This window comes from Arabidopsis thaliana (genome assembly GCF_000001735.4).
Source record: "Arabidopsis thaliana chromosome 1 sequence".
NCBI lineage: Eukaryota > Viridiplantae > Streptophyta > Magnoliopsida > Brassicales > Brassicaceae > Arabidopsis > Arabidopsis thaliana.
Window position 1 is genome coordinate 23,909,557 of NC_003070.9, and position 27,390 is coordinate 23,936,946.

The following is a 27,390-nucleotide window of genomic DNA, read 5'->3' on the forward strand; positions in this document are numbered from 1 at the left end:
GGTTCAGTTGTAGTTTCTATTTTGTTAACTTGTATCGTCGTAAATAATAATACTAAAGGAAAGTGAAACTGGAATAATAAATAGAAGAAGAAGAGTGTTAGTTGTCGGTTTGTCGGGTTAACCACTTAGATGGTTCGCAGAAAACCAGATGTCAAAGCCGCTCGTCAACGTGTTTTCTGTTTTTTTTTTTCTTTTCTTCTTTTTTTTTTACTCTTAAATGTTGTTTGCCTTTGCCATTGTCATCTTGGCATGAGTTTCCGTAATTTAGTATGCACATTACTCTAAAGTTCATCTTACTATATTGTATGATTTCGCAAAATCCGGACTCTTGATCTATAAAAGATCCCTCTAGTCCCCTAACCATCGTTTCTATACATCCCATTTACTTGTTATAAACCAGAAACAATGAAGTATTTTTTGTTCAATGCGAAGAACATATGAGCAAAACATCATTAGAAAAAAGAGTACAGACTAATGCCATTTTACTCTTTTTCTACTTTTCACGATGGTACAAATTATATCAAGGATAATACACTATATAAAATCAAACTATTACTAATACACTTTACTGATGAAACAAAAAAAAAAAAAATATCACAAAAAAAGGACGTTAAAGTTTTAGATCCAACCTCTTCTTTTTATGACATATCGAAAACAAGAAAAATTATACCAAATTACTATTATTATGGTGTTATACTTCAAACATACTATTTTTATTTCTAAAATGCACTAGTTTTCAATATTTTGAAAAGTGCTAAAAATTTGAAAACAAATGGAGCGTGTTAATCTTAAAATTATATAAGGTTCGTGGCATTTTAAAATTCTTAAAAATAAGACCTAGCAATGAAATGTTACGTTCACATTAAGGGGTATTAAGGAGAATTGACACAAAGGCGAACAAATTCAGTTAGTAGGAAATTACCTTTTTCACCTTTTTTTGTGTGTGTTGCCTCAAAAACTCCTCAGTCTTCATACTTACCATATAACGCCTTGATGATAGTATTAGATTAATTTTAATCAAACCATTAATATTACCTTTACTAATAACAAAACTCGTTTTAGTAATACTATTACTTTATGTGAATGTAAACACATTCATTTACCACCTTGCCGCCCCTATGTGAAAAGAAAGATTCATGGGAACACTCACATGACTTTGTTCCTTTTCATTTTTTCTTCATAACTAATAAATTATTATTTCTTCCAAAATATTGTTGTAATTACTCTGAGTTCCTACAAAAAGCAATTAACTAACATTAATAAAAATAATAGAATAATTGTTTTTGTAATTAATTTATGATTAATGCGGAAGTCACAATTTTCCACCTGATTAATTAACAAAATTTTCTATCAAAGAAAAATCTTTGTCTTAAACGTATACATAGATGATGTACATTTCAAAATTTCGACCAACACTTAAAACACGAAATAAAAAAAGTACTCACTTGATAATCATACTCAATAATAATAAAATCAAAAGGAAATGTGAATAATAAAACATAATAATGAATGAAAAGGAAATTAAATTATCATTAAATGAAAGCTAACTGTCAAAAATTTCTGTCTCTTGGTACCTTCCTGCTTTCTCCTTCCTCTCATTTCCATATAAAGATCACTTAAGCTCGTCTCTTCGTCTTCACAAATCACCAATCCATCTTCTTCTTCTTCCTCTCTCCTTCTCCGGCCACTTTCCTCACTCTCTGCTCTCCCTATATCAGCGCTTTTTAGCTGATCCTCTCTCCGGCATTTCTCTCTCTCTCTTTTTTTTAGCCATGGAGAAATTTGCGCCTGTCGCTGCTCTGTTACTGCTTCTTCTCTGTTTTCCGGTAGCTTTCTCCGGTCATGATTATGGTCAAGCTCTTTCCAAGAGTCTTCTCTTCTTCGAAGCTCAGAGATCTGGTGTTCTTCCTCGTAACCAAAGAGTCACTTGGCGCTCTCACTCCGGTCTCACCGACGGCAAATCAAGCGGCGTATGTCTCTCCCTCTCTGTCTCTCTCTTTCTAGATTTTGTTTCCGACATTGTTGCTCTGTTTTCCACTTGATTTTGAGTTTATTCAGACAACATTTCAGTAAATTAGCTATAGATCTGTTTTCCGTTCAGACAACGTCGTCACCAACATTGTTCGTGTTTCATACAGTACTAACTAGAATCTTTTGTGTTGATCAGGTGAATCTGGTCGGAGGTTACTACGACGCCGGAGACAATGTGAAATTTGGATTACCGATGGCTTTCACGGTGACGATGATGGCGTGGAGTGTGATTGAGTACGGGAATCAATTACAAGCCAACGGCGAGCTTGGAAACTCCATTGACGCCATTAAATGGGGTACTGATTATTTCATCAAAGCCCATCCTGAGCCCAACGTCCTTTACGGCGAGGTTTAATACTGACTATATTTTAATTAATAAATACTATTTAATTTATTAATACTGTTAATTAATGATTACAAAACTGAAATTGAGTTTTGATGATTTTAATTTAATTTTTGCAATTTTTTTTTAGGTTGGAGATGGCAACACCGACCATTACTGTTGGCAGAGACCGGAAGAAATGACGACGGACCGGAAAGCTTACAGGATAGATCCGAGTAATCCCGGGTCGGATCTTGCCGGAGAAACAGCAGCCGCCATGGCCGCCGCATCAATTGTTTTCCGCCGATCTAACCCTGTTTACTCTAGGCTACTACTCACTCACGCCTATCAGGTAAAAAACTTTTTATTTCCGGCGCCTTTTTACTACTATTGAGGAAGCTTACGTTAGCATAAAGTGTGGGTATATTTAATTACTACAGGCAGTTACGTTTAAGAAGTCGCAGACACGTTATTATTGCACTGCAGAACTCAGTAGAAACTCACTTAAATGTCATTTTCCGTGCACGTTAGGCGTTTATTTTTTTGAAGGCGTCATTTAGTATTAACGTGATAATGACAAATCTGATAATTATGTTTACCTGAAATTGTTCTTTTGTTTTCATTCTGATTGCAAATTCTTTTTTATAAAAAAGCTTTTAAAATAGAAAGTTTTCTGAGATTTGCTTTAGTTATATGAGTCATCAGGAGTTTAGCTAATTTGATATTCCAACTGTTTTTTTGGATGTAGAATTTAATTTTAAACACAGTGGCTTACTAATTTAACCATCCAAACGGCGTCGTTTCCTTGATCTTGTAATGACGTCGTTCTCCGTCCATCACGGGTTTTTTGTGTTGTGACTGAACAGATCTTGTTATGATCTCAGCCGTTCAATCTTAAATTTCTATTTTTGTTGTTTTTAATTAAAAAAAGTTACGCACGTGCCTTGGGCTGTCGGTGCTTAAACTGTGTAACTAACTTTCTCCAATTTAACCTCTTTTCTTGAACAATATAACGAAAACGCCACTCCCCACCCAAAACTTGTAAACTAACCTTGTCTTTAATGTTTTACTACGGATTTGCCACCCTAATTCCATTTTTTGTTTGGTTACAGTTGTTTGATTTCGCCGACAAATACAGAGGAAAATACGACAGCAGTATCACTGTTGCCCAGAAATACTACCGATCCGTCAGCGGTTACAATGTAAGATCCCACAGGTTTTGTAATCTGAGATTAAAATTAAGTGCTTTATCAATTGTTCCGATGTCTGAAACTGTTCTTAATTTCAATGATCAGGACGAGTTATTGTGGGCCGCTGCGTGGCTATACCAAGCTTCGAACAATCAGTTCTACTTGGACTACTTGGGTCGCAACGGTGACGCCATGGGTGGTACCGGTTGGTCCATGACTGAGTTTGGTTGGGACGTTAAGTACGCTGGTGTTCAAACCCTTGTTGCCAAGGTTAGTATTAGTAGCGTAACCCAATTTTTGAATTTTGTGGTTAACCGGTTTTGACAATCTTGGTTTGATACTAAACCGGTTATTTTGTTTCTTTCTTTGACAGTTTTTGATGCAAGGCAAAGCAGGACGTCACGCACCTGTGTTCAGGAAGTATCAAGAGAAAGCTGATTCCTTTATGTGTTCCTTGTTGGGTAAAAGCTCGAGGAACATTCAGAAGACACCAGGTGGTTTGATTTTCAGACAACGTTGGAACAATATGCAGTTTGTCACAAGCGCTTCCTTCTTGACCACGGTTTACTCAGATTACCTAACTTCTTCTCGAAGCAACTTGAGATGTGCCGCGGGAAATGTCGCACCTTCGCAGCTTCTTTCCTTTGCTAAATCTCAGGTGGATTATATTCTTGGAGATAACCCGAGAGCTACCAGCTACATGGTTGGTTATGGTAACAATTTCCCTCAGAGAGTTCACCACAGAGGCTCTTCCATCGTCTCTGTCAAGGTGGACCGTACATTTGTCACCTGCCGAGGTGGATATGCCACTTGGTTCAGCCGTAAAGGCAGTGACCCGAACCTTCTCACTGGTGCTATTGTCGGTGGCCCTGATGCTTACGACAATTTCGCTGACAGGAGAGATAACTATGAGCAGACTGAGCCTGCTACTTACAACAATGCACCACTCCTTGGTGTTCTTGCTCGTCTCAGCAGTGGTCATTCCGGTTATAGCCAGTTTCTTCCAGGTTTGAGTCTGATATTCTAAACCATTCCAATGTCATTGAGGAGAAGTTTGAAACTCAAAGTAGTTTACTTATCTTGTTGTTGGTTCACTGCAGTGGTTCCTGCTCCTGTTGTCCGAAGACCAATGCCTATTCGTAGACCGAAAGTGACTACTCCAGTCCGAGGTATATATGCTTCTTTTGTCGACATGAGAATCTATGAGTTTCTATGGAACAGAGACTTGATTCTGTTAATTATTTGTGCAGCTTCTGGTCCAGTGGCTATAGTTCAGAAGATAACTAGTTCATGGGTCTCAAAGGGAAGGACTTACTACAGATACTCAACAACTGTGATTAACAAATCTTCTAGACCTCTGAAAAGTCTCAACCTTTCGATCAAGAATCTCTATGGACCAATCTGGGGACTCTCGAGATCAGGCAACTCGTTCGGTTTACCCTCGTGGATGCACTCATTGCCATCCGGAAAATCCCTAGAGTTCGTCTACATTCACTCAACAACACCTGCAAATGTCGCGGTATCCAGCTACACTTTGGCTTGATCAGACAACAACAACAACATCAAAGGAGATCACAGTGTGTATAGGTCGTGAGAAGAAGAAAGTCGTTGGTTTTTACCTCTGGTTCGTCAAGAACGTTAAAAGGTTTAGTCTTTTATCTTCATTTTTACTTTTGGGTTTCTCTGGTGAATATTAAAAAAGAGGGTTGAAGAAGAGTTGAAGAAAGGTGTGAAGAGACAAAGTGAAGACTCTTCAAAAAATTAAAGAAGAGTGAAAGTGCTCATCCTCTTTCTCCTCTAAGTTCAATGCTTTTCAAAATTTATATATAAATCATATATAGTAAAAGAGAGAGGAAGATAGAGAAAGATAGTGTTTGTGAGATCTTCCTTCTCTTAAAGAAAAAGGGGTCTTGTGAGATATTGCAAGGATTGTTTTTTTCATTCCTTGTAGCTCAAAACACATGTTTATGTCTTTGTCCTTTTGTGTTTCATCTTTCTTGGTGGGTCTATGGCAGTTGTAAAACTCAACAACAGTCCTTAATGATATGTGATTTGGTGGTTATCAATTTATGTTAGGTATTTGTCTTCTATACATACAACTTTGAAAGATTAGTGATATTCAAAAAAGTGAAACTAGCAAAGAGTAAGCTTCCCCAAATTATTTAATTTCTACAAAGTGTTAATCCATTTATTTTTTGTAGTTAGTTACTATGAATCTTTTCCTCAACTAAAACGTAGATGATTTTCTCATCTTATGACATGTTTTATTTGTCTTCTATAGAATGATAAACTTTAAAATTTACCAGCAAAACAAAAACTTGTTTTGAAAAGTTCACTAAGAAATTGACCATCACTTTGGAGCATTTTCCCTCTGTTTATTATAACTTATAAGGTGTTAAACACTAATTTAGAAGTTAGTTACACTGAATCTAATTGCTAATGAGTTAAGAATATAAACAGTAAATCTAATAAGAAACTGCTAAACATGAAAATTATTTAGTGGACAGAGAACTTTATTAAAATATCAATACAAATACATAAAACAGGAGAATGTTAAGAACAATAAAAGATTTGGTTGTTTACAAGCAAAGAAAGAAAAAAACCCTTCGATATTAACACAGCATAGAGACATATAACAATATGAATTAGAGTGATAAGAGAAACATATAAACCTGAGAGATTTGTCCAACAACTTCCTTTCTTTACACTCGTAGCTGCACTTCTCTGTTTTTCTTATACATTTCATCAATCTCTTTCTGCGTAAACAAGAAAAGAGAAAATGGTTTTTAGGTTAAGATCATCCGATTTCAGTAGACCTCGAAACACCATCAATCCAAAGAAGAGATAATCTAAGGTTTTACTATGTAGCCTTGAATGTTTTCTAATGTGAAAATAAAGGGAATAGACTTTTAATATACCTGATAGTACTTGAGAAGCTGAGGTCTTTTCATCTTGTAAGAAGGAGTGATGAGATCTCTTTCCATGTCGAACGGGACTGTGTCCAAATGAACACCTTTGATCAGCTCAAATCCCTTCAGCTGTAAGACAAAACCCACAATTTTATTAGTTAAAAGAATGTTGAAAATATAAAACAAGAATTTATAAGTAGAAGAATCATGAACAAATCAAACCTTTTTGTCTTTGGCTACTCTGTTGAACTCTCCAAGGACAAACTCTTTAGTCTTTTGGTTTCGGCAGATAGACTCAAAGTCTCCTGAAACTTTGTGTTCTTTGGCCCAATGCTCGATCTGGATCTTGCTTGGACATACCACAGCCACTAAGTAAGACTCATAGCTGTTTCCATATACCCATATCTGCAAAATGTTTTAACAGATCATTAGCTAAGTTTTATGTAACGGTTACTTAAGAGTTATATTTTCAACTAATACCGATTCAATGGCGGCGACATGACTGTATATGTTCTCCAAGTTCTCAACGGCAACGTATTCTCCTTGAGACAGTTTAAAGATGTTCTTCTTACGGTCGATGATCTTCATGGCTCCATCTGGTTGCCACTCACCGACATCACCAGTGTGAAGCCATCCATCAATGAAGACTTCTTGAGTGAGATCTTCACGTTTGTAGTATCCAGAGAACAAAGTCTTTCCCCTGATGCAAATCTCTCCACGTGGATTGCTTGCAAGAGCGTCATAACCCATCTCTGGAACTGACTCTAGCCTTATGTCAACGTTTGGAACCGGTGGACCAACCGTTCCAAGCATTGAAAGCTCGTTTGGAATGGACACAAAAGTCCCACCACAACTCTCTGTTAGACCGTATCCTTGCAAAACATGAGCACACGCGACAACTCGAAGGAAAGATTCGATGTGAGCTGCAAGAGGAGCTGCTCCTGAGAGGATAAGACGCACGTTTCCTCCCAACCCTTCTTTTACCTGAAACAATTTTGTTTAATCTTTCAAGATTTGGTTTTGTTCCAACAGTCACAAGGTTAAGGATCAAGAGGGTGTAGTTTTTTTTTTACTATTTCACCTTTTTAAATACAATTTTGTCAGCTATTGGAGATGCTTGTTCATGAGGCTGCCCTTTCTCCATGTTTTTATGTTTGCTGTTCAAGGTATCGAAAGGTTTCAGAAACAGATATTTGAATTATAAAACTCTGTTTCTTGATCTAAAAATGATACACTTACTATTTGAATGCAAAGTTGAATAATTTCTTCTTTACAAAACCACCATCAGAAAGTTTCTGCTGAAGACCTGAAAATTGACATAAACAGATCATAATAGTTAAGAAGAAATAACTTCAATATATTTCAAAACATTTACTTGTCTTGCAAAGTATTTACCGGTGTATATTCTCTCTAGAACGCGAGGAACAGCGCAGAAAACAGTCGGTTTCAATGCAGCAATGTCTTCTATCAATATCTTAACATCCTGATGAAGAAACATATGATGAATTATGAGTCTTATATGAGCATATTCTGTAGACAAAATTAACAAATTATATAACTTAATTTACCCCTCGCCAGAATCCGATAGAGGCTGCTTCATAAATACACAGCTCCTCAATCACACGATCGAAGATATGAGCCAGAGGTAGATATGAGAGATATACATCTTTACTGGTTAACTGTAACATTTTTCACAATGAAAACAAATTATAAGTTATTATAGTGACCTAGTAGCTAGTGATGATGTAAACAAGAATAAGTTATACCTCTTCATCAATAGTTTTAAGCAATTTTTTAACACCTTCAAGGAGATGAATAATGCTCTCATTTGTAAGCAATACTCCTTTAGGATCACCAGTTGTGCCACTTGTATACATTATGGTGCAAACATCGCTTCTCCTCTTCTCTGGTAATTCATAATGTTTACCCTCGCCCTTCAAATTAAGTAATATATATTCATGATTTTGATAATTCTGATGTTAAAGTAGAATAAAAATATGATTTTCTTACTAGCTTCAAGAATTGGTCCCATGAATATATTGTTAATCTGTGCCTCTCAGCTTCTACTCTCTGATTATTTGTAACCTCACCAAAGCTCACAATATCTATTCCAAACAGAAAATAAAAATCATTCGTTGGACTTTTATCAAAGAATCAAACACAAGAAGAGCTTGCTTACACTTCAAATATTTAGTTGATTTTGGAGCTGTCTTCAATAACTGAAACATAAAAAATCGCCTTGTTTTAGTGGTTAGAAACTCCCAAATGTGAAGTAAGATAGTATAAAAAAGATGTAAATTAATCCACTTATTGTGAAGTTAGTCTTGAATTGGAATCTCATAGAAGCATAAAATTCAGCTAATGATCAACTCAAGAGATTTGACATATGCTCATTTATCTTTCTCTTGTACAACATTTGTCTGATAAGAAATTACCTCAGAAATCTTGTTCTCCTCAGCAAAAGCAAGTGAGACCTCAGCATGACAAATGATGAATTCTATTGCTCCAGCACCTAAACAAATGCATCAGCCAAACTATTATACATACATGAATATGATTGTAACCAAAAAAACAATCAATGGAGTAGACAAATGGTACACACCTAGAGTGTCATATAAAGGTACACAGTAGAGTCCATGAGCATTGCAAGCCTGAAACATGAAAATTTGATAATTACTATAAAATGATTAAAATTAGTGAATGTGAAGAACAATGGTACATCATTTCATCACCATATATAATTATGCTAATCAATATGATGTCACTCTTATATTATTACCTCCATGCTTATAATCCATTCAGGACTATTGGCGCCATAAATACCGCATTTATCTCCCTGGTCCACAAATTGTTGAAATCTTAGATGCATCACTATAAAATGGAGTATGGTTTCTTTTTTTTTTTTTTTTTTTTTTTTTTTTTTTTTTTGGGGACAAAAATGGAGTATGGTTTAAACGTAGAAAAAAACATTGTTTTAGGACATAACTTACTTTTCCAACTCCAATAGTTCTGATAGAGTTTCCAAGCTTAATCACTACATTATGTACTTCTTTGTAAGTTTGCCATACATATTTCCCAGCCTGTTGAAAGGAAATAGAAATCATAATCACAGAAAACACATATTTGTTTAGTTAACTATTTTTTGATTAAGGTTGATAATTTAGTTGGTGATTGCTTACTTTTCCATCAACTATTTCTCTACGACCAAGCATAGGATTATTTGGAGATTTCTCCACAGATAAACTGTAATCAAAACGGAACATCCACAACAACAAAAAAATCATATCAATGTTTTTGTTATTATCAATCAATAGCGTCATGAACATTTGACACAAAAGCAACATGCTTGATTCTTAGCTGAAATCATATGAGGATAATTACCTACTTTTTTATATATTAAATCTTCATATGAATGTCAAAGTCAAAGACTATAGACTTTTGCAATAATAATTTGACTTTTCTAAAGGAAAATCTAATGTTCCTCTGAGAGAAGAGAGGTAATTAAAGAGATATCTAACCGGAAAATATCCCATGCACTGACGAGATCATCAGGCGGTTCAGGAAAACCGTCTTTAGCATAGATACTCCGGTACACTGGACCGACCGATGGACTTCCTCCATCAACGCCTTGCTTTCCCTTCTCAACCTCAACGATGTATCGACCAGTCGCCATTTATTATATCTGCGTATTTGCGTTTCTTTCTATGTATACATGTGTTTTGTTCGTTGAAATGTAAAAGGAGCAAGTAGAGAGAAATTTAAAATGGGGTGTGAATGTTATAATGATGATTGAGGAACAAAACATTTCAAGGACACGAGGGTAGCTGACCAATCCTCAATATTGGGTGGTATTTATAAGAAAATTAAATATTATTTTTTTTTCCCTCAATGAAGCTAATTAAATTTTGTCTATTTATCAACTAACAAAATGGAAATAATTTGACAAAAAATAAAAAAGAAGACATAATAAAGTGTTAATACACTTTTGATTTTATTACCTTTCCGTATTTTATGATCAGAATGACTATTCTCGACTAGTTACAGTGATATAAACTTATAAAGTTTGACTTTTCTCCACATTTGTTAAAACATTTTGAATGATATAACAATTGATTTAAATGTAAATTAATGTGGAAACATAAAATATATATTGGGTCTTGTATCATTGTTCTACTGCTTTTAGGATATGTTAACATTTTGGGATCTAATAACTGGTGTACATGTTAGTCACATATTTCTAATGACCCAGACCTCTAAGTAATTAAGTACTATACGAAAATTAAAAAAAAAAAAAAAATCAAATTATTAAATTACCACTTTCTATTGACAGCACACAAGTGTAAGATCGTTGCTTATAATATTGAGATTTGACTTATAAAAACAGTAATAATATATTGCTAACCAAATATTATAGAGGCCATATGAGTATATGACATTTTAAAATATAATCAATATACAAATAAACACTTTATCAGAAATATATACCATACATAGTGGTTAACCATAACCATAAAAACCCTTGTTGACTAAAAATATGTTGCCAACATCTGGAAGCGGCATGAAGTTAAGTAATGAAACATTTGGTCTGATTTTGATTTTTACTTGAGATTCGGGATAAGAGCAAGACAAATATATGACAGAAACATGAATTCATCCGACTATATTTTTTTTTCCTTTGTGTCACGAATTATCTTTATATTATCCATTGACTACATTTTCATTAAATTGTGGTGTCTTTGTTTTTTCCGTTTTCCTTTAAACGGATTTCAAAGTTTGTTATAATCAGCTACGACAAACACTCCAATTCATTCAGAAGGTTCGAGCTAAGAGGTTTATTGGAGCACAAGTGAGTCACCTAGAATCGTCAATCGATCAAATTTTTTTTGTGTGTGTGAGATTGATTGGAATAAACTCCATTGAAGAGTGTTTAAGAATACATTTTCGTAGAGGACCAACGTAACCGAGAATGATGAAGGCATGCAAGATAAAATGGAATGGTACTTTTGTTCCATGATAACAAAACTTAAACTCTGATTAAGATTAAATCTTTGATGTATATTTTATTCTACCATAATTATTTTAAAATTGATAAAGTTATATAACTTTATGAAGTAAGTAGATCCCTAGTATCATTATCATCTGAATAGAGATCAATATATTTCTTTTCGCACCGCCATTATGTTCATTAGGTGTTAGTTGAAATAGAAAAAAAGTTTACGAACTTATTTATAATCTTGGCATTTTTCGTGGACAACATTATAGGATATAAAGTTAAAAACGAAATTTATGGATACGGGCCACTATCATTTTTTCCATCACGTCGCATTTGGATTAGTTCGTACCTAACTAGGCAATTGAAGTTTGATCAATAACGGACCACTCTTATTAATTAGTTATTCTACATCATTGATCCATATTTATGAACTTAGTCGCCCTTCAATTTCCATGTCTAATGTATATATGCGATTCTATTTCCATTTTATTATAATTAATATATGTACAAATAGAAATTCATCAATTCTTATTCATGATAACCTTGCTTTGTCACGGTCACTATGTTGCTTTTTAATTTATAAATAAGCTTAGTGAGTATTGACTAATCAAGAAAACTAAAATCCATAGATTTCCTCTGCATATTTTTTTTTCTGACATAAGTTATGAGTTCAGACTAGTTATATAATGAGAAATATTCAAATTTAACGTTATTAACAAATCAAAATTTGTTTGTTCTAAAGCAAATGAAATTTGAACTAAATTTAAAATTCTTGTTACATGATTTAGTTTAAGGATAAATGAAACATAAAGGTGGGATTCATGTCAATAGTCAAGAACGAAAGTCCGTACGAAAAACTGATTATAGAAAATTACAGAGTTGATTTCGTCACCAATTCCTTAATGTAAATAGATGCAACCAAAACTAGTACGACGGCTTATTTGTCGTTTTGGCGAAGTTTCATACCGTTGACTTTGAATTCTTCTAAATGAAGACTTGTGAGCATTTGTTTTGTTTATAACAAAGAAAAAGTCGTATGATCTTTTGAATGTTTCAAACCACATCCTTAAGATTCTTGGTACCTTTATATAAATATATTGACTTGGATTACGAAGCTATATATGCAGTTCAACCACAACAAGTCGTTGCATATAAGGGAACAAGTCGTTATAGATAAGATAAGGGAAGAAGTTAACTAACGGATTTGAAAATCTTGGAAGTTTTTTTTTGTACGAACAAATATGAAAGAACCCAAACCTTGTACTTCGTGGTCTTGATTTGTATCTCATGGTTTTCAAGTGTTATACATTCGAACCCTATTAGAAAATAACTATATTCAGCAATAGTTTAAAAGGTTGGTTTTTAGTTCTTCTTGTCATGCTAGTGCAACCGTTGAATTGAAAATTTGTATAGTCCTGAAAAACAAAAAATATGTTAATGCTGTGCCAGTTTACATCATTGTATGATACAATTTGTATGGGCCAGTTTGATGTTCTATGTAATATCATTGTATGGGTCAGTTTCATTTCACAAATAGGGCTTTAGTTTAGGCTTATAAGTTACATTTGTAGCCCATTAGATTCACTTATATGTCAGAGGCGGCCTTGGATACTTTACGTTACAGACGTCTGTATGTCCTGTATCCAGCTTCAAATCCAACTTACATTTTCTGTTGTCGAACCGAACCAAAATGAGATTGAGGTTGGTTTCAGTTTCGGTTGCATAACTCAACTAATCAAGCAACTAGGGGTTGATTTTGGATACTTGATCCCAACCAAATCTGATTTATAACAATCCATTAACTGAACATCATAAATCTAACAAAACCGGAGATTGATTAAACCTAAGCTGAAATAGAAATGTAGAGCTTGTTATGTTTAAGAACCAATCAAAAATTAAGATTTTTTAAAACATTCCTATATTCTACTTGTATATGTAATGACATCAGGCTATTTAATTACTCAATAATGTCCTGAAAGTCATACCTAAAATCTGGCACTTGTCTCCCGACATTTCATTAATTTCCGGGGACATATGAGAACGATCTATACAGTATTTGTTTGAGCCAAAAAAAAAAAAAAAAGTGCTACGGATATATTAGTGTTCACATCTGGTCCAAGCACGTGAATAGGAAATTTCTACGTACTGACGAAAACAAATCATAAAACATGAAAAAAGTCACCGAGATTGAAATTAAAATTTGTGGTTTATTTGGTTTTGAATAAAAAACAAAACATTGTAGTAATTAATCTATATCACTTTAATGTTAATTTAATAGCCGCTTCTTAAAAGTCTTTGCACTGTGTCCGTGACACTGTCGGGCAATAGGTTCCGAGCGGTTGATGTCGACATTAACCTAACGGTTGTCTTTTTATGGGAACTATTCAATAAAAATATTATTCTAAAGTATTTAATATTTCTCAGACCATTTGATGGATCAACAATACGATACTTTAAATGGTGTGTTGATTATTAAAAGAAAAAATAATTTACGCACCATGCAGAAATAATTCATAAAGTTTTAACGTATACTCATATATACTCTTTATTACATTGTTGAATTTAAAAAAATCTTAATTATGTCACTTTCTCTTAGAATAATTACGAGAGTCGTTGGGAAATTTCAAAGGCTTTTAAAAGACAAATCCGTAAAAAAAGATTTGATTGATATTTTGCTAATTAATTGACCCTCTATATATATATTCACACTCATGTCAATCACTTATTTTCAAAGAAAATAAACAAATCCGTGGTTTTCTTTTCATTTCTTAAGATTTTACATTTTTTTTTGGGAATTGATGGGCAATTGCATGGAGAGATGGATGCAAGGAGAAGGGGAAGAAGGAAAGATAGAGGTGACAGAAAGAGCAAAAGAGTCCTTCAAACTTGATGGTGATGACAATGAAGATGGTCATGGTGGGATGAAGGTAAAGATCGTGCTTACAAGACATGAATTGGACATGTTTTTGCTTCAGATGAATAGGAGTCATGATGGAAACTTGATGATTACCAAAGACGTTATGGTAGAGCTAGAGAAGAGGATCATAAGAGCTTCGTCATTCTCATCACTATCATCATCACCTTCATCGATAGCATGGGAACCGGCTTTAGAGAGCATCCTGGAGTGTCCAGAAGTCCAGGAAATGGATAGATAAAGATGCTAAAGATGTGATTTATGATAAAAATGAGTTTGATCATGATGATCATCATATATTGGTTCTAGAGCATTTTTTTTAATCTCATGATGATCGGAACTATATAACATTTTTGCTCATTACATTTTCAGATAAATATTTTCTTGGTTAGATTAGTTTGAGGTCGATGTAATACCATTGTACCATATATTTCATATATACTTTGAAAAATTATTACGCTTTAATATTTTTTCTTTCTTAGTAACTAGATTATTAAAGAATAAGAATCTTTATCAAGGAATTCTACTTTCTGATCATGCTAAAATCAATAGTCAAGACACACACATAATCGATGGAACTTATGATCATGTGGCATAATTAATAAACATTTTTGGATATCGACCTAGCAAGGGCCAAGGGTATCATCGGAATGAATCGGTATAAGATTGATATTTGTGTTTTGGACGATGTTCTTTAACTTATGAGCTTTATTTTCCACATAAAATGCTTTGACCACTTAGACACCATAAGAAGCGGTCCACATGTAGGCGAATGAGATATTCCTCGCTATGGCTACTATGCGTGAATGTAACAATCTCTCTTAACAAACCGATATAAATCCATAACAGAAAAAGGGATTAGTCTTCTAGTTAGGATTCAAGGTATCGAATTAGCGAATTTATTTACAATTGACATGGAGATCGCTTCTTTATCCATGGATATGAATATGAAGGTGACCAAGTTGTGAATATCTTGCCAATGATTACATCATCTGGTAAAGAAAAAACACCTAGAAATGCTTTCATTAGCATATGTCACCAAATATACAGTAATGGTGATGATAATATAATCCTTGTATTACTTTTGGTTTTATTTTTCTCTTGTATAATTACATGCATTTGCTGCTCGAGATTCATATTTTTGTTTTTTATACGTTTTATTTTGCATAAGTTCCTGCATTTGATGTTCAAGATATTTATTTTCTCTTTTTATCATTACTTTTTTTTTTGCATTTGTTGCTTCCTATTCTTTCTCTCCATTTTAGATTTTAAAGATTTTGTGTCATCTCTTTTAGATAATGACTAGATCATAACCCGTGCTATATAGCACGGACATTAATATTTTTCATGAATAAAATTGAATACTTTGTTTTAATTATCTAAGTGTAAAAGTGATGTTATAATATGTTTTAATTTTATTACTATTTGAATATAATGATTAATGTTGCATTAGATTGTCTTTGTTTTAAAAAATCATATTTATACGAAATACATAATATTTAGTTTATATTAAATGTGAAAATTTTGTATCCAAGCTATATTACGTATTTTATTTGGAAAGAAAAATGATTTGTTTGTTTGAGAACATATAGTTTTTGGCCCAACTTTGAATTTGTTTATGTATTGTGTGTTGGTTTTAGTCGTGGGCCTAATATGGTCCAATGAAGATATATACGCTCTAGATTCTATTATGTCTGATTTAATTATTTATAAATTTAATAAATAAAAAACTATACCTAAAACTGAATGGAATGCTGACAAAAAAAAATTGTTTGGAAATTACATGACTTCCTATGACTGCGGCTTCTTACGACCATCAAAATCCAATAGCTCTATTTAAAGATTATACATGAAAGCTAAGTAGTATATTATATATTGCTGTTCGAGAATCCAATAGCTCTATTTAAAGATTGAAAAAGCTAGTTAAGACAGCTTAAGGTTTAACTTGTTATATTATCAAGTAAGTTCTCTTAAGAAGAACTCTAATCTGTTACAAATTTAAATGCAGGTTTGCACCAGCTGAAGCTTTTGGATTAGTGTAAATCTATATAAGAAGGACAAACTAAACATGAAGTAGCAGGCGACATCAACTTCAGATCCTAATATGTGTATAAAGGTTAGCACCTGATTCCTAAAATCTTATTTTGAATGGATGATGTTGACTGCGTCATGTATTTATATAGTAAAGAAATATTCAATCTCATATTCGAATATTAGACATAATCAGAGTAATAAAGAAATTAAAAACCCATAAGTTTCTTTCGAACTATAACATAGTTAAGAAAATCCAACAAATTTTTTTTACTAACTCTTATTCCATTTAACACGTCCTGACAGTGCTTGAGCATCTTTATTCCTTGATTTGATGCAACTAAATCTGAAAGATAGAATTTGTTAAATAATTTCATTAGTGCCAAATATTACGTTGAATGTAATTCTATAAAAAAACTGAAAAACGTTTTTGATTTCTTAACTTATTAACCTGGTTGAATAGGAATCCCATAACTTTCTTTCCATGACTGTCTTAGTGTAGGTTTTGAAACACTTCTTTAAAAACAACATTCATTGTGTTTTTTTTGTGGTTTTACTTTCTTGTCTGTTATAAGAATCTTCAAACCTGATATAAATGGAAGATTAATAATCGTATACATATTATAGTAATTAAAATGGTGGCTTAAAAAAACTTCGTACCAGTTTTTGACGTCACTCTAGAGATTGCCACGTATAGTTGCCCATGTGAAAACACAGGCCTAGGCAAATAAAGTCCAACAGACTCTAGTGTCTGCCCTTGACTCTTATTTATGGTCATGGCAAAAGCTACAGATAGAGGAAATTGCCTACGCCTCATTTTGAAAGGTAATCTTGTATCTGATGGTGTGATTAACATCCTAGGAATCAAAACAATCTTACCAACTCTATTACCTGTAATAAATCTAGCTTGTATTACAGTATCTGCCATTTGAGTGACCTGTAATCTTGTCCCATTGCATAAACCTTTATTAGGATCCATGTTTCTCAACAACATGATCGGACAACCAACTTTCAAGCGCAAGCAATGGTTCGGCAATCCAGAAACTCTGACACTGTTTAAAAAATCAGCTGAATAAGCATCATTATTCGCAGAACTTGTGTCAGCAGGGTCTATACTATCAGAACTTAAGTAGATTCTTTCTTCACCTACAAACATAATGAATACCAAATTTTAGTAAAACGCTATTTGAGATTAAGTAATTTCAGCGAAAATACAATAGTTTTTGGTTAAAGTTTAACATACCATCTAACATACTCATCATATGCTCGTTTTATGGAATTCACATCCTCATTAGTAGGACAAAGAATCGCTCTTCCTTGAAAGAACTTTGGGTCTTTCTCCTCCATAAAAGTATTTCCGTAAACTGCCACTATGATTGATTCCACCGTATCATTATCCCCATTAATAAGAAATTCTTCTGGGATCAATCAAAGCAATTCCATCATTGGGCTGTGAAATTTTCCCATCCCCAACATCTAGTATCCACTTGGAAAAATACTCGATATCTCGCTTTTCATGCTCACTAATGTTTGCAAGAAGTCTCATGTTTTTTGTTAGCTCCAAAACTTTGCAGTGCTCCCAGATATAAGAAGAATTTAGTGCAGCAAAAACAATCTCTTCTCTACCAGCACCATTTATCACCGATAACACTTGTCTGAAATCACCTCCAAAAACTATAACCTTACCACCAAAAGGCTTGTCTCCTGGATTATTCATAATATCTCTTAAAGTTCTATCCAAAGACTCAAAGCAATGCTTACTCATCATATGAGCTTCATCCCAAATAATTAGATTTGCTTCTTTGACCAACTCACCAAAATCTAAACCACGTGAAATGTTACATGTAGAGGATTCATTGGGGTTTATAGGAATACCAAACCTAGAGTGTGCTGTTCTGCCGCCATCTAAAAGTAGAGCAGCAATACCGCTAGATGCGACGTTTAATGATATATCTCCTTTTGATCTAATGGCAGCAGATAATAATTTCCATAGAAAAGTTTTTCCGGTGCCTCCAAAACCGTAAACAAAAAACACTCCGCCTCTGTCATGTAACACAACATCCATAATCTCATCATATATCTTCTTTTGCTCTAAAGTCACCATAGTCAACCATTCTTCATGCTTCTCTGTCAAATATGCACGGTCGTACTTGCGTTCATCTAATATAAAATGGTTGCATTTTTCAACGTGTTCATCTGAAATTTGTGGCATCTGTTTCCATTTTGAAAGTGAAACTCCGTTTTTGGTAAGTAGCCTAGCTATCTCTTGCAAACAATATTGTTGTCTTTCCTCATCACTTAGTTGAAGATCTGCAAAATTTATAAAAACATTGAACGTTAGTCACACAACCAATATAAATGTCTATGAATCGTTAATGCCATATAATCTGATTTTTATATAATTAAATATATATATTGAATAGACAGACCTGGTCGCTTCCATTCTTTTCTTTTTTTGCGCTCAATATCCTCAGATAGAATCTTCCAAGTTTCGTCCCATACCATCTCTGGTTTGGTTAAACTTTCTGAAAGTAGCATGATGACAAATAGCCTACGAACATACTTGGCAGAGCACCAAAAATTTGCATCTTTAATCTCGTTGATGTACTCTTTGTCATCGTCAAGCAAGCCTAAAGCAAAAACCGCATCTCTGAATGATTTGTAAACTACAGCTTTCACAGTTTTTAGATCTTTAGAACTTGTAACACCTCTTTTGATGTTTAAGAGAATTCTCAAATAATAAGCATCTTCTATTGTCCGTGGAACAAAGTTAATCCTTCCAATAGCAAATCCCCTTTCTCTGATCATGAATTTCTTTTCTTTGCTGTTTCAAGTGAAGTGATTTGGAATTTCTTCAAATAAGAGCTTTGTTGGATCTGGAGCTGCTTTTGGTAGTTTTTTGGCATTAGCACGAACTGTTCTACTTGGAGGCTTCTTGTTAAGCTGAAACCATGCCAAAAATTGTGTTGCTTCACTACTTAATCGATCCATTACACTCTCCGTTGTTTCACCTGGAATATAACAATATCTTAGTTACACGTACATAGGTTATGATAATTTCTATCTAAACAGAATGATTCCATCATGCGCATGCTACAACAACATTATATACTGTATCATGTTTCTATTTTTATGAAGTGGTGACGGTAAAATGATTACATGCACGTACATTTTTTAATAATATTTCGCATGCTACAATAACAATATCTTAGTTACACGTACATAAGTTATGATAGTTTATATCTAAACAAAATGATTCCTTTAAAATGATTCCATTATGCGTATGCTACACCAACATTATCTTAATTTCATGTACATAGTTTATGATAATTTCGAACTAAACAAAATGATTCCATGTTTAACACAATAGTAATATAAACTATTCTACACAACCAAATAAAAATTCATTCTATGTATAATGTGATAATAAAATAATAGCTTTACTATTCGGGTAACACAATTCATCTCCTAATTCTGTAGAAGTATATAAAGTCATTATAATCTCACACGTCTAATAGAATAAAACTCTATATGTGTCATCATACTTCCCAAATAATGGACGTCAATATAATATATATGTCTGACCTGGTTTATAATAAACTGGTTGTTTTCCTTCTTCATGAAAGAAAAGTTTAACAACTGGTGTTGTTCTATAGTGTATGGGAAATTTGAAAATTCTCCACATAGCTTCACAAGCTGAAACGTACCTGTTATAATTAAAAAAGAACTGCAATTAACAATGTGAAGTATAATAATAATTACTTTATGTGTCTAAAAGTAATCTAAATACTAAATAAATTACCTGCAATCAAAGTAATCCTTCACTTCGTCCTTTTCCTTTTTAGCAGTATCTTGGTCATTTGGCTCAACAGTCACTGTTACACGGTCATGTCCTTTATGAACATATTTAAAAAGATACTTTATTGAACCTGATTGATTACACCATTCCACATTAATATGAGCCTGATAACGTAGAGATAGTTTTTCATTATATGGGATGACGTAACGATTATCGCATTGAAAACCGTTCTTCTCGACGTAAATACCAGTGTCACGTCTTCTATAAACTGGAAACCCATCATTATCAACCTTAGTAGTGTCAGAATAGCTCTTGGGGAAATACTTTTTGCATTTTCCATTCTCCATACATGGTGAATTTGGATGACCAACACCACACGGTCCATGAATCATACAGTCTTTAACCACTGCATACAACTCTGGTTTCTTTTTCTTATCAGGAATTTCAGCAGTTATAACTTTGTCAGTGTCTTCGGCTGTAGACAACTTACTGGTAGGATGCATGAATAACAATATGTGTGCATGGGGAAGTCCTCTTTTCTGAAATTCAATTGTGTACATGCCTACAAAAAATAAAAAAAAGTTGAATAATCTGATTATTTGAATTTAAACTGTTGCATGCTATTAACCATTTAAATATATTTCAGGAATAAAAACAAAGAGATTAGGAGCAATGTTTGGGTCATCAAAATATTTTAAAGGTTAGTTTTAACTCGAAAGCAACGTTTATATAATAATAGTAGGATTGAAGATTATATAACCCAAACTGAAAAATACGGGTAGTAATATGTTAATATTGAGAGGAACATTTATATAAAAAAACAGGAGTAATAATATAGTTATCAATCTTGAAATTACACATATCTGAAACTGTTTTTCCAAGTAGGTGTTTGATGGTTAGATCATGCATTAGATTATCAAGCTTCATCTTGAAAATCCGACAAATGATGTCTGGTCTATCTTCAGACTTCAAGTTCCTCTCTTTACAGAATCTAACTATTTCAGGCCACTTTGGATTGCAAGTAAACGTTATGAAAAGTGATGGAAATCCAAAGTGTTTGCAAATAGCCATTGCATCCAAATAGTTGTTTGTCATGTACCTTGGTCCGCCTGTAAAAGAAGGTGGAATTTTAACTTCTTTACCTTGGTTTTCCAAATCATTGTTTCCAGAGTTGGATGCATTCTGAATTGATTCTTTGTTAGAACTTCTAAATTGTGGTTGATTATTCTTAATATACCTCAGCCTGTTAGACTCAATCATAGTGTAAGCATCAACTATGAACTGCTGCAGCAAACGCTTAGAACGAAATAAAACGTGTTTCTCCGCCTTCCTTTCTTGTAGACGATATGCAAACCACTGTCTCATGCTTACGTCTTTTTGTTCTTTTTTTGCATCGCCACGACCATTTGTTCTAGCTTTCTTTATGCCAAGTGTATAACCATCTTCCCCGCGTGCGAATAACAGAGGATATTTTTTCGATGAGTTCCTTATTTAAACTTTTCTTCTTTTGGCCGTTTTCAGATTCGTTCTCATTGCTGAATAATAGAGAAACAAATTAGTTTAGTGATGTAGTACTAAACTGTATAGTTGTAAAGATTGAAAAATAAAATAGAAGATACCTCATTATGTTATATCTGTTGTTAACCTCATTTTCAGTATCAACAATATACAGCTGTTGAAACTTTGCTTTAGCAACTGATTTTGGCTTCAAAGCACCTATGAGATGGTAATTTTCACCTTGTATTGCAAACATGTTAGGCCCACGACCCTTAGGAAGACAATGATCTACTTTACCCCCTATAGATGTGAATGAGAACAGCATGTTGTAAGCTCTGATATTTTCTCTAAAATGCTTAGCGAGTTCATCATCGCTTGTAAGCAAATACCACAAAAATTCTGGCGATTCCTTCAGGGAAGGCAATACGATCTGTCCTTGCATACAACATCCTGAATATATTGGATTTCTTGAATTCCTCCTCTTGTTTAAACGTTCCCCATACCAAAAAATAGCACCACACTTGTCTGAAATTGTTGGCGAGTTGGAGAATCGAGTAGAGCTCTGGATATTTATTCTGTATGGATGAGTTGTTGATCGATATAGTCCTGTCGCCTTAGTCACTGAAAATTCCTCGATGATTGTCCAGTGTCCTATCTTCACATACCTCTGTAGTTTGAGTAGATGTTCCTTTTTTATTCCTGCTTGAATTTTATTTCCCTGAAAATAGCATAAGAAAACGTGAATGCGAGAGTTAAAAACAATTAAAGACAACCATTAAGATTATAGACAAATTGTAAAGCCTAAAATACTTACATCCTCATCTGCTAACATCATTTCATAAGACATCCCAGAACCTTTGGTATAATGATTCCACGCATGGAGAATTTTAACTTGAATACACCAAGAGGTTTTGAACGGTTTCAAGTTTTTGATAGCTGTGTATGGACTCACTTCATCCATTTTGTTTGGTTTTGCAGTGAGTAATGAATTGGTTTATGAGAGAAGGCACATAGATATCGTGAAGGTATTCTTACTCACGTTTATTTATAATAAGTGCTGGGTGGATTAGATAGATAGAGATTTTCGATTTAGATAGAGATCTTCGATTTGATAAGTGTGTTTCGATTTGTTATATAGAATATTATTTGTTAAGAGGAAGATATACCAAAAGAAATAATTGCAAACGTATCTTTGCGAGAAATGCGTTTACCATAAATTGTTCAAAACAACAAAAGATACGTTTTGCATTTTCTCAAATAACAATATATTGTTTTGAGTCGTCGAGTGTTTTAATTAATATTCGTGATAATATCCTAACCTTTGCAACTTCTCAAACAACAATATATTGTTTTGAAGTCGACGAGTGTTTTAATTAATATTCGTGATATCTAATATAGTATAGTAAGATTATGCAGATTTTGTGCAAAATAAATATCTCTAAATATTAATTGATAAGTAAAACTCAAAAATAACATTCCTTTTGTCCCAATATATAAAATGTTTTAGGCTTTTTCTTTTGTTACATGTTGTTCTTTCTTTTCAATTTTTATCCATAAATGCGACAGAGAGAATATTTCATTTACAAATAATTTACAGCTTATTAACATTTACTAAATCTTTACATATTTTTATGTGTTATTATATTATTTAAATTACACAAATATTAAATCAAAAATGGAAAATAGAGACTAAGAAAGAAATACGCTAATCGATTTTAATGTCAGATCATTTTCTTTAATTTAGTGACATTGATTTTTTTTTTTTAAACTTTAAAACTTTTTATCATTATTATTATGATGTAAGAAAAAAGAGTATGATTGTTGATTTGTTATTTATTATACATAACACATTATACTGATTTAAATTAAAATAAAAATGCAAGCTTCAATCTTTGGGGGTGTAGCTCATATGGTAGAGCGCTCGCTTCGCATGCGAGAGGCACGGGGTTCGATTCCCCGCACCTCCATTCCATTTAAATAATAAATTTTGTGACAATATTTTATATCAGAAAGTTCAACCGTCCGATTGTTTTTTTTTTCTGTTTTCGGGTGAAAAATCGAAAACAGAAAGTTCAGAAAGTTCAATATTTTATATCAAAAACATTTACTAAATCTTTACATATTTTTATGTGTTATTAAATTAACCGAAGCAATAGATAGAACCAAAAAAAATACTATCATTAGAGACCGTTGGTTTCTTCTTCCCTCTTTCTTAGCCTCTCGTTTCTCATCTCCGAGAACCACCACCGATGCTCCTCCGTCTTCTTCGCCGGTGATTTTGTCTTCCGATTGTTATCAATGAGTCTTCGTGTAGTTTCCTCCGTTTTCTCCGGAATCAATCGAATCCCTAACCTCCACGAGACTCATACTCTTCTTCGCTCTCATGTCTTCTCTTTCTTCTTCAAACCGGCGAATATCGGTAGTATACGGCGACTGGTCTTATCCCCATCATATGGAGACCGGAGCAGAGATAGTGTTGGCTCCGCCGCCGATGTTTCGTCATCTATTCTCGACGACGAGCTTCTGAGCAGCGTATCCGCCGTTAGAGATGCCGATGAAGCGCTCGCGATGATTTCTGATCGGTTCGGGTCAAATCGCGGTGGAATCGTTGAACTTGAAGATTGCCGTTCGATTATCTCCGCTGCTGTCAGTCGCGGCAATGTGGACCTTGCGTTGTCGATATTCTACACCATGCGAGCGAGTTTCGATTTAGGTACTCTCATCTCAACTTTACTATTAACCCAGAGTAGGAGTTTCTGTGATTGATTAAGCAAATTTAGGATTGATTGTTTGTTTTCACAGGTGGAAGTGACAATGATCGATGGAGTTGGTCAAGGCCTGATGTTGAAGTGTACACGATGTTGGTTAATGGTCTTGCTGCTTCCTTAAGGGTTTCTGATTCTTTAAGGATTATCAGAGATATTTGCCGTGTTGGTATCTCCCCTGCTGAGGAGGTAACACTTTGCTATGATACCTTGAAATTCGTTTGAACTTACTTAAGATTCATGTAATTAGTTTGTAAGCATGATTGCTATTGATTTTAGGTTCCCTTTGGTAAAATTGTGAGATGTCCGAGCTGTTTGATTGCCATAGCTGTTGCACAACCACAGCATGGAGTTCAGGTAATGATGATCCAATTCGATCTTCAATGAATGCTCTACAAATCTTATATGGAATAACTGGATGATTTGCTGTCTATGTTACTAGATTGTATCTTGCGCTAATTGCCGTTACCAATACGAGCTTTTCTCTGGTGACATAACTAGCATTGACTCAGAAGAGCTCGGGTTAGTTCTCTTCAGTATTTCTCTTCTTTGTTTCCTAGCTCTAGGGGAAAGGTGATACAGCTTATGTTGGGTGTGAGAGCGGTTTTTGTTTGTTAATTTAACCTTGAAAACAAATTGAGACTTGTGTGTTTGTTGATACTGGGATATTCACTTTCTCTAAGGAGCTACATCTGCCGAACGCAGCAAGGACATTCCTCTCTGGGAAAAAGGGCTCAGACTTATCCAGATAAAGAAGAACAAAATCACATCTTCAGTGCACTCTATTGTGGTAATCGCCACTGTTAACACATTCTCATTTCAAAATAATAACATTTGGTAAGGCAGATATAGTAACCATTGCATTGGATTTCAGGTACAGACTCCTTCCGGTACAGCACGAACGCACCGGTTTGCCACTGAGACAGCCGAACTCCCTGCGCAAGAAGGAGAAAGAGTGACAATTGCATCCGCTGCTCCTTCTAATGTTTACAGACAAGTGGGACCTTTCAAGTTTATCTCCAAAGCTCCAAACTTTTACCCTGGAGAACCTATGAGCCTCACAAAACACAAGGATGGACGAGAATCTATCTTGCTAAGGCCTCCTAGTAAAGATGGAGATAAGATCTTACAACCCTCGTTTCTAATACCCCTTCTTGCAATTTTGGCTACTGGAGATGCTGCTTCTGGTGTTATTGATCCCAGTTTGCCTCAGTTACTCTCAGTTGCTACTGTTACATCACTAGCGATAGGAGCAACCGTAAATTCTTTTGTCCTTCCTAAGCTAAATCAGGTTTATATTCTCTATCACATGAACTGCGTCAAGTAAACATATGATAGTCTCTTGGGTATGAATCTCATAATCCCTTGCACGGTTTCAGCTCCCTGAGCGAACAGTAGATGTGGTTGGTATCAAGCAGCAACTTTTATCTCAATATGATGTGCTCCAGCGTCGCATTAGAGATCTAAAAGAAGCAGTTGAGAAAGAGGTACCAAGTCTCATTTATCCATACCTTTTGAAACCCACAATATGTAATCAAAAACACTTACAAAACTTCGTTGTATCTATTTAGGTGTGGATGTTGGCTCGAATGTGCCAGCTCGAGAACAAAATTTTAGCAGTGGGAGAGCCAGCTTACCGGTATGAGCCTCTCAGATCATTGGAACCTCATCATCTAAGAAATTGTTAACAGAACTATGATAACATGTGTATCTTACTCAAATATAGTACTCGAAGAACAAGAGTAAAGAAGGTACGAGAAAGTCTAGAGAACTCCATAAAGGGAAAGATTGATCTGATCGATAGTTATGCTAGAGTAAGAAAACGATACAAAACCAATTTAGATCTTCAAAATGTCACTTGATCTTCTGTTTTTTTAACTTTTCAGCTCGATTTCTTTAACGTTTAGATATCTTCAATGATTGAGATTGAGGTGGAAATGGACAGTGATGTTCTTGCAGCCGAGGCAGTGAACAATACTGTAAGTTATTTCTAAGAGTTTAGTTATGAACCTGACATGTTCGAATCTGAGAGTTGTGTGTAAAACTCCAAATGCTTCACAGGAAAACATTGCTCAACAGATAGAGCAGATCATGGAACTTGAAAACCTTGAAGAGGTATAGAGTTCGAAACTCATTTACATGTACATTTAATCATATATATCTTTTTCCTGCAATTTTCCAGTTTCAATTTGGACAACAGAAGCATACATACTAACAACAACATTTGTGTTTAATGTTACTTTGGTCTTTATGTTTGTGAATGCAGAAATGGAAAATACAGGCTGAAGCAAACGACGAGGCCGAAAGACTACTTAGCTCCCAACCTTAAGCACTCACACACTTGTCAACAAACCCGGTTAGTTAATCATTATACATCACACATCATACATCATCATCATCATTAATTCATTATCATCATCATGTAAAGCAATTATCTTTCGGCGGCATATGTATGACATTAACAATGTCTGCTGTCAAAACTGCAACGTAGATTCGTCAATGATATGAAAATGTGGACGACTGTTCTGGCAATTACACTTTTAAGTACAATATTTATTGAATTTTAGTTCCCTTTTTAAGAATCTTTTTCTTTCTCCAGAGCTGCATTGGGATTTTTGACACTGTAAACATAATACTTTTTGAAAATTTTAGTAATGGAAATTGTGATCATCTTGTATCTGGTACAGGTCAAAAACTCTGGAGCATCGCTAAAAGTTAAGTTTCTTTTGTCGGTCGCTATAAGTTAATGTTGATAAATTTGTTTGTAATACTATAGTTTAATAATCACCGAAATCATTAATTTCTTGTTTCTTGTCCATTTGTAATCTTTTTTTCTTAAATGCAAGCATTTGTTAGTTAAATTATTAGTAGTTGCTAAACACACAAAGTGACACTTTTCTCCAGAGAATTGTGACATTAATTACTTAATTGAAGTATTA

At 34.0% G+C, this 27,390-nt stretch overlaps 4 protein-coding genes, 1 non-coding gene and 1 pseudogene across 8 annotated transcripts; 4 read left to right on the forward strand and 2 right to left on the reverse strand.

Moving 5' to 3' along the window:
• The first annotated feature begins 1,467 nt into the window (after positions 1-1,467).
• Positions 1,468-5,680, forward strand: GH9C2 (glycosyl hydrolase 9C2). The gene is made up of 8 exons (NM_105114.3): positions 1,468-1,970; positions 2,168-2,380; positions 2,505-2,705; positions 3,466-3,555; positions 3,649-3,813; positions 3,917-4,550; positions 4,644-4,712; positions 4,794-5,680. Exons 1-8 carry the CDS (start codon positions 1,773-1,775, stop codon positions 5,084-5,086), a joined length of 1,863 nt encoding a protein of 620 aa, NP_176621.1. The 5' UTR covers positions 1,468-1,772; the 3' UTR covers positions 5,087-5,680.
• Positions 5,681-6,013: 333 nt separating this feature from the next.
• Positions 6,014-10,279, reverse strand: LACS3 (AMP-dependent synthetase and ligase family protein). Its single transcript, NM_105115.4, has 17 exons — positions 9,971-10,279; positions 9,632-9,695; positions 9,443-9,532; positions 9,232-9,288; positions 9,055-9,103; positions 8,888-8,964; positions 8,632-8,671; positions 8,463-8,557; positions 8,219-8,386; positions 8,021-8,131; positions 7,848-7,935; positions 7,692-7,758; positions 7,534-7,609; positions 6,933-7,436; positions 6,675-6,857; positions 6,462-6,581; positions 6,014-6,299 (listed from the first exon to the last, which is right to left on the reverse strand). Exons 1-17 carry the CDS (start codon positions 10,123-10,125, stop codon positions 6,246-6,248), a joined length of 1,998 nt encoding a protein of 665 aa, NP_176622.1. The 5' UTR covers positions 10,126-10,279; the 3' UTR covers positions 6,014-6,245.
• Positions 10,280-13,960: 3,681 nt separating this feature from the next.
• Positions 13,961-14,839, forward strand: AT1G64405 (uncharacterized protein). Its single transcript, NM_105116.3, has one exon. The coding sequence runs from the start codon at positions 14,244-14,246 to the stop codon at positions 14,598-14,600; it is 357 nt and encodes a 118-aa protein (NP_564834.1). The 5' UTR covers positions 13,961-14,243; the 3' UTR covers positions 14,601-14,839.
• A 1,997-nt stretch (positions 14,840-16,836) lies between these two features.
• AT1G64410 lies at positions 16,837-22,647 on the reverse strand (annotated as a pseudogene; the record flags this gene model as incomplete). The annotated part of the gene is made up of 13 exons: positions 16,837-16,903; positions 17,044-17,505; positions 17,634-17,808; positions 17,915-18,700; positions 18,820-18,978; positions 19,315-19,401; positions 19,976-20,097; positions 20,193-20,751; positions 21,047-21,473; positions 21,561-21,631; positions 21,687-21,724; positions 21,809-22,404; positions 22,501-22,647.
• Positions 22,648-23,580: 933 nt separating this feature from the next.
• AT1G64420 lies at positions 23,581-23,653 on the forward strand. Its single transcript has one exon. It is a non-coding gene; the product is annotated as a tRNA-Ala (tRNA).
• A 170-nt stretch (positions 23,654-23,823) lies between these two features.
• Positions 23,824-27,311, forward strand: AT1G64430 (Pentatricopeptide repeat (PPR) superfamily protein). Of its 3 annotated transcripts, NM_105118.4 has the most exons (13): positions 23,824-24,399; positions 24,489-24,640; positions 24,731-24,808; positions 24,894-24,973; positions 25,157-25,241; positions 25,326-25,742; positions 25,831-25,938; positions 26,023-26,090; positions 26,178-26,265; positions 26,359-26,430; positions 26,513-26,566; positions 26,718-26,807; positions 27,139-27,310. In NM_105118.4, exons 1-12 carry the CDS (start codon positions 23,985-23,987, stop codon positions 26,778-26,780), a joined length of 1,680 nt encoding a protein of 559 aa, NP_176624.2. In that variant the 5' UTR covers positions 23,824-23,984; the 3' UTR covers positions 26,781-26,807; positions 27,139-27,310. The 3 variants fall into 3 exon arrangements, with proteins under 3 accessions (NP_176624.2, NP_001031231.1, NP_001321429.1); NM_001036154.2 differs by having other exon boundaries at positions 26,718-27,311; NM_001334160.1 differs by lacking the exons at positions 26,178-26,265; positions 26,359-26,430; positions 26,513-26,566; positions 26,718-26,807; positions 27,139-27,310 and having other exon boundaries at positions 26,023-26,176.
• The last annotated feature ends 79 nt before the right edge of the window (positions 27,312-27,390 follow it).

Bases quoted from the DNA above. Each gene is read 5' to 3' on its own strand.
- GH9C2 (NM_105114.3), top strand. From the start codon at position 1,773: ATGGAGAAATTTGCGCCTGTCGCTGCTCTGTTACTGCTTCTTCTCTGT. The intron at 1,971-2,167 runs GTATGTCTCTCC...TGTGTTGATCAG, and splicing joins CCGACGGCAAATCAAGCGGC to GTGAATCTGGTCGGAGGTTA. The intron at 2,381-2,504 runs GTTTAATACTGA...ATTTTTTTTTAG, and splicing joins CCAACGTCCTTTACGGCGAG to GTTGGAGATGGCAACACCGA.
- LACS3 (NM_105115.4), bottom strand. From the start codon at position 10,125: ATGGCGACTGGTCGATACATCGTTGAGGTTGAGAAGGGAAAGCAAGGC. The intron at 9,289-9,442 runs GTAAGTTATGTC...TTTGTGGACCAG, and splicing joins GAACTATTGGAGTTGGAAAA to GGAGATAAATGCGGTATTTA. The intron at 8,558-8,631 runs GTAAGCAAGCTC...TGTTTGGAATAG, and splicing joins ATCAACTAAATATTTGAAGT to ATATTGTGAGCTTTGGTGAG.
- AT1G64405 (NM_105116.3), top strand. From the start codon at position 14,244: ATGGGCAATTGCATGGAGAGATGGATGCAAGGAGAAGGGGAAGAAGGA.
- AT1G64430 (NM_001036154.2), top strand. From the start codon at position 23,985: ATGAGTCTTCGTGTAGTTTCCTCCGTTTTCTCCGGAATCAATCGAATC. The intron at 24,400-24,488 runs GTACTCTCATCT...TTGTTTTCACAG, and splicing joins GCGAGCGAGTTTCGATTTAG to GTGGAAGTGACAATGATCGA. The intron at 24,974-25,156 runs GTTAGTTCTCTT...TGCCGAACGCAG, and splicing joins ATTGACTCAGAAGAGCTCGG to CAAGGACATTCCTCTCTGGG.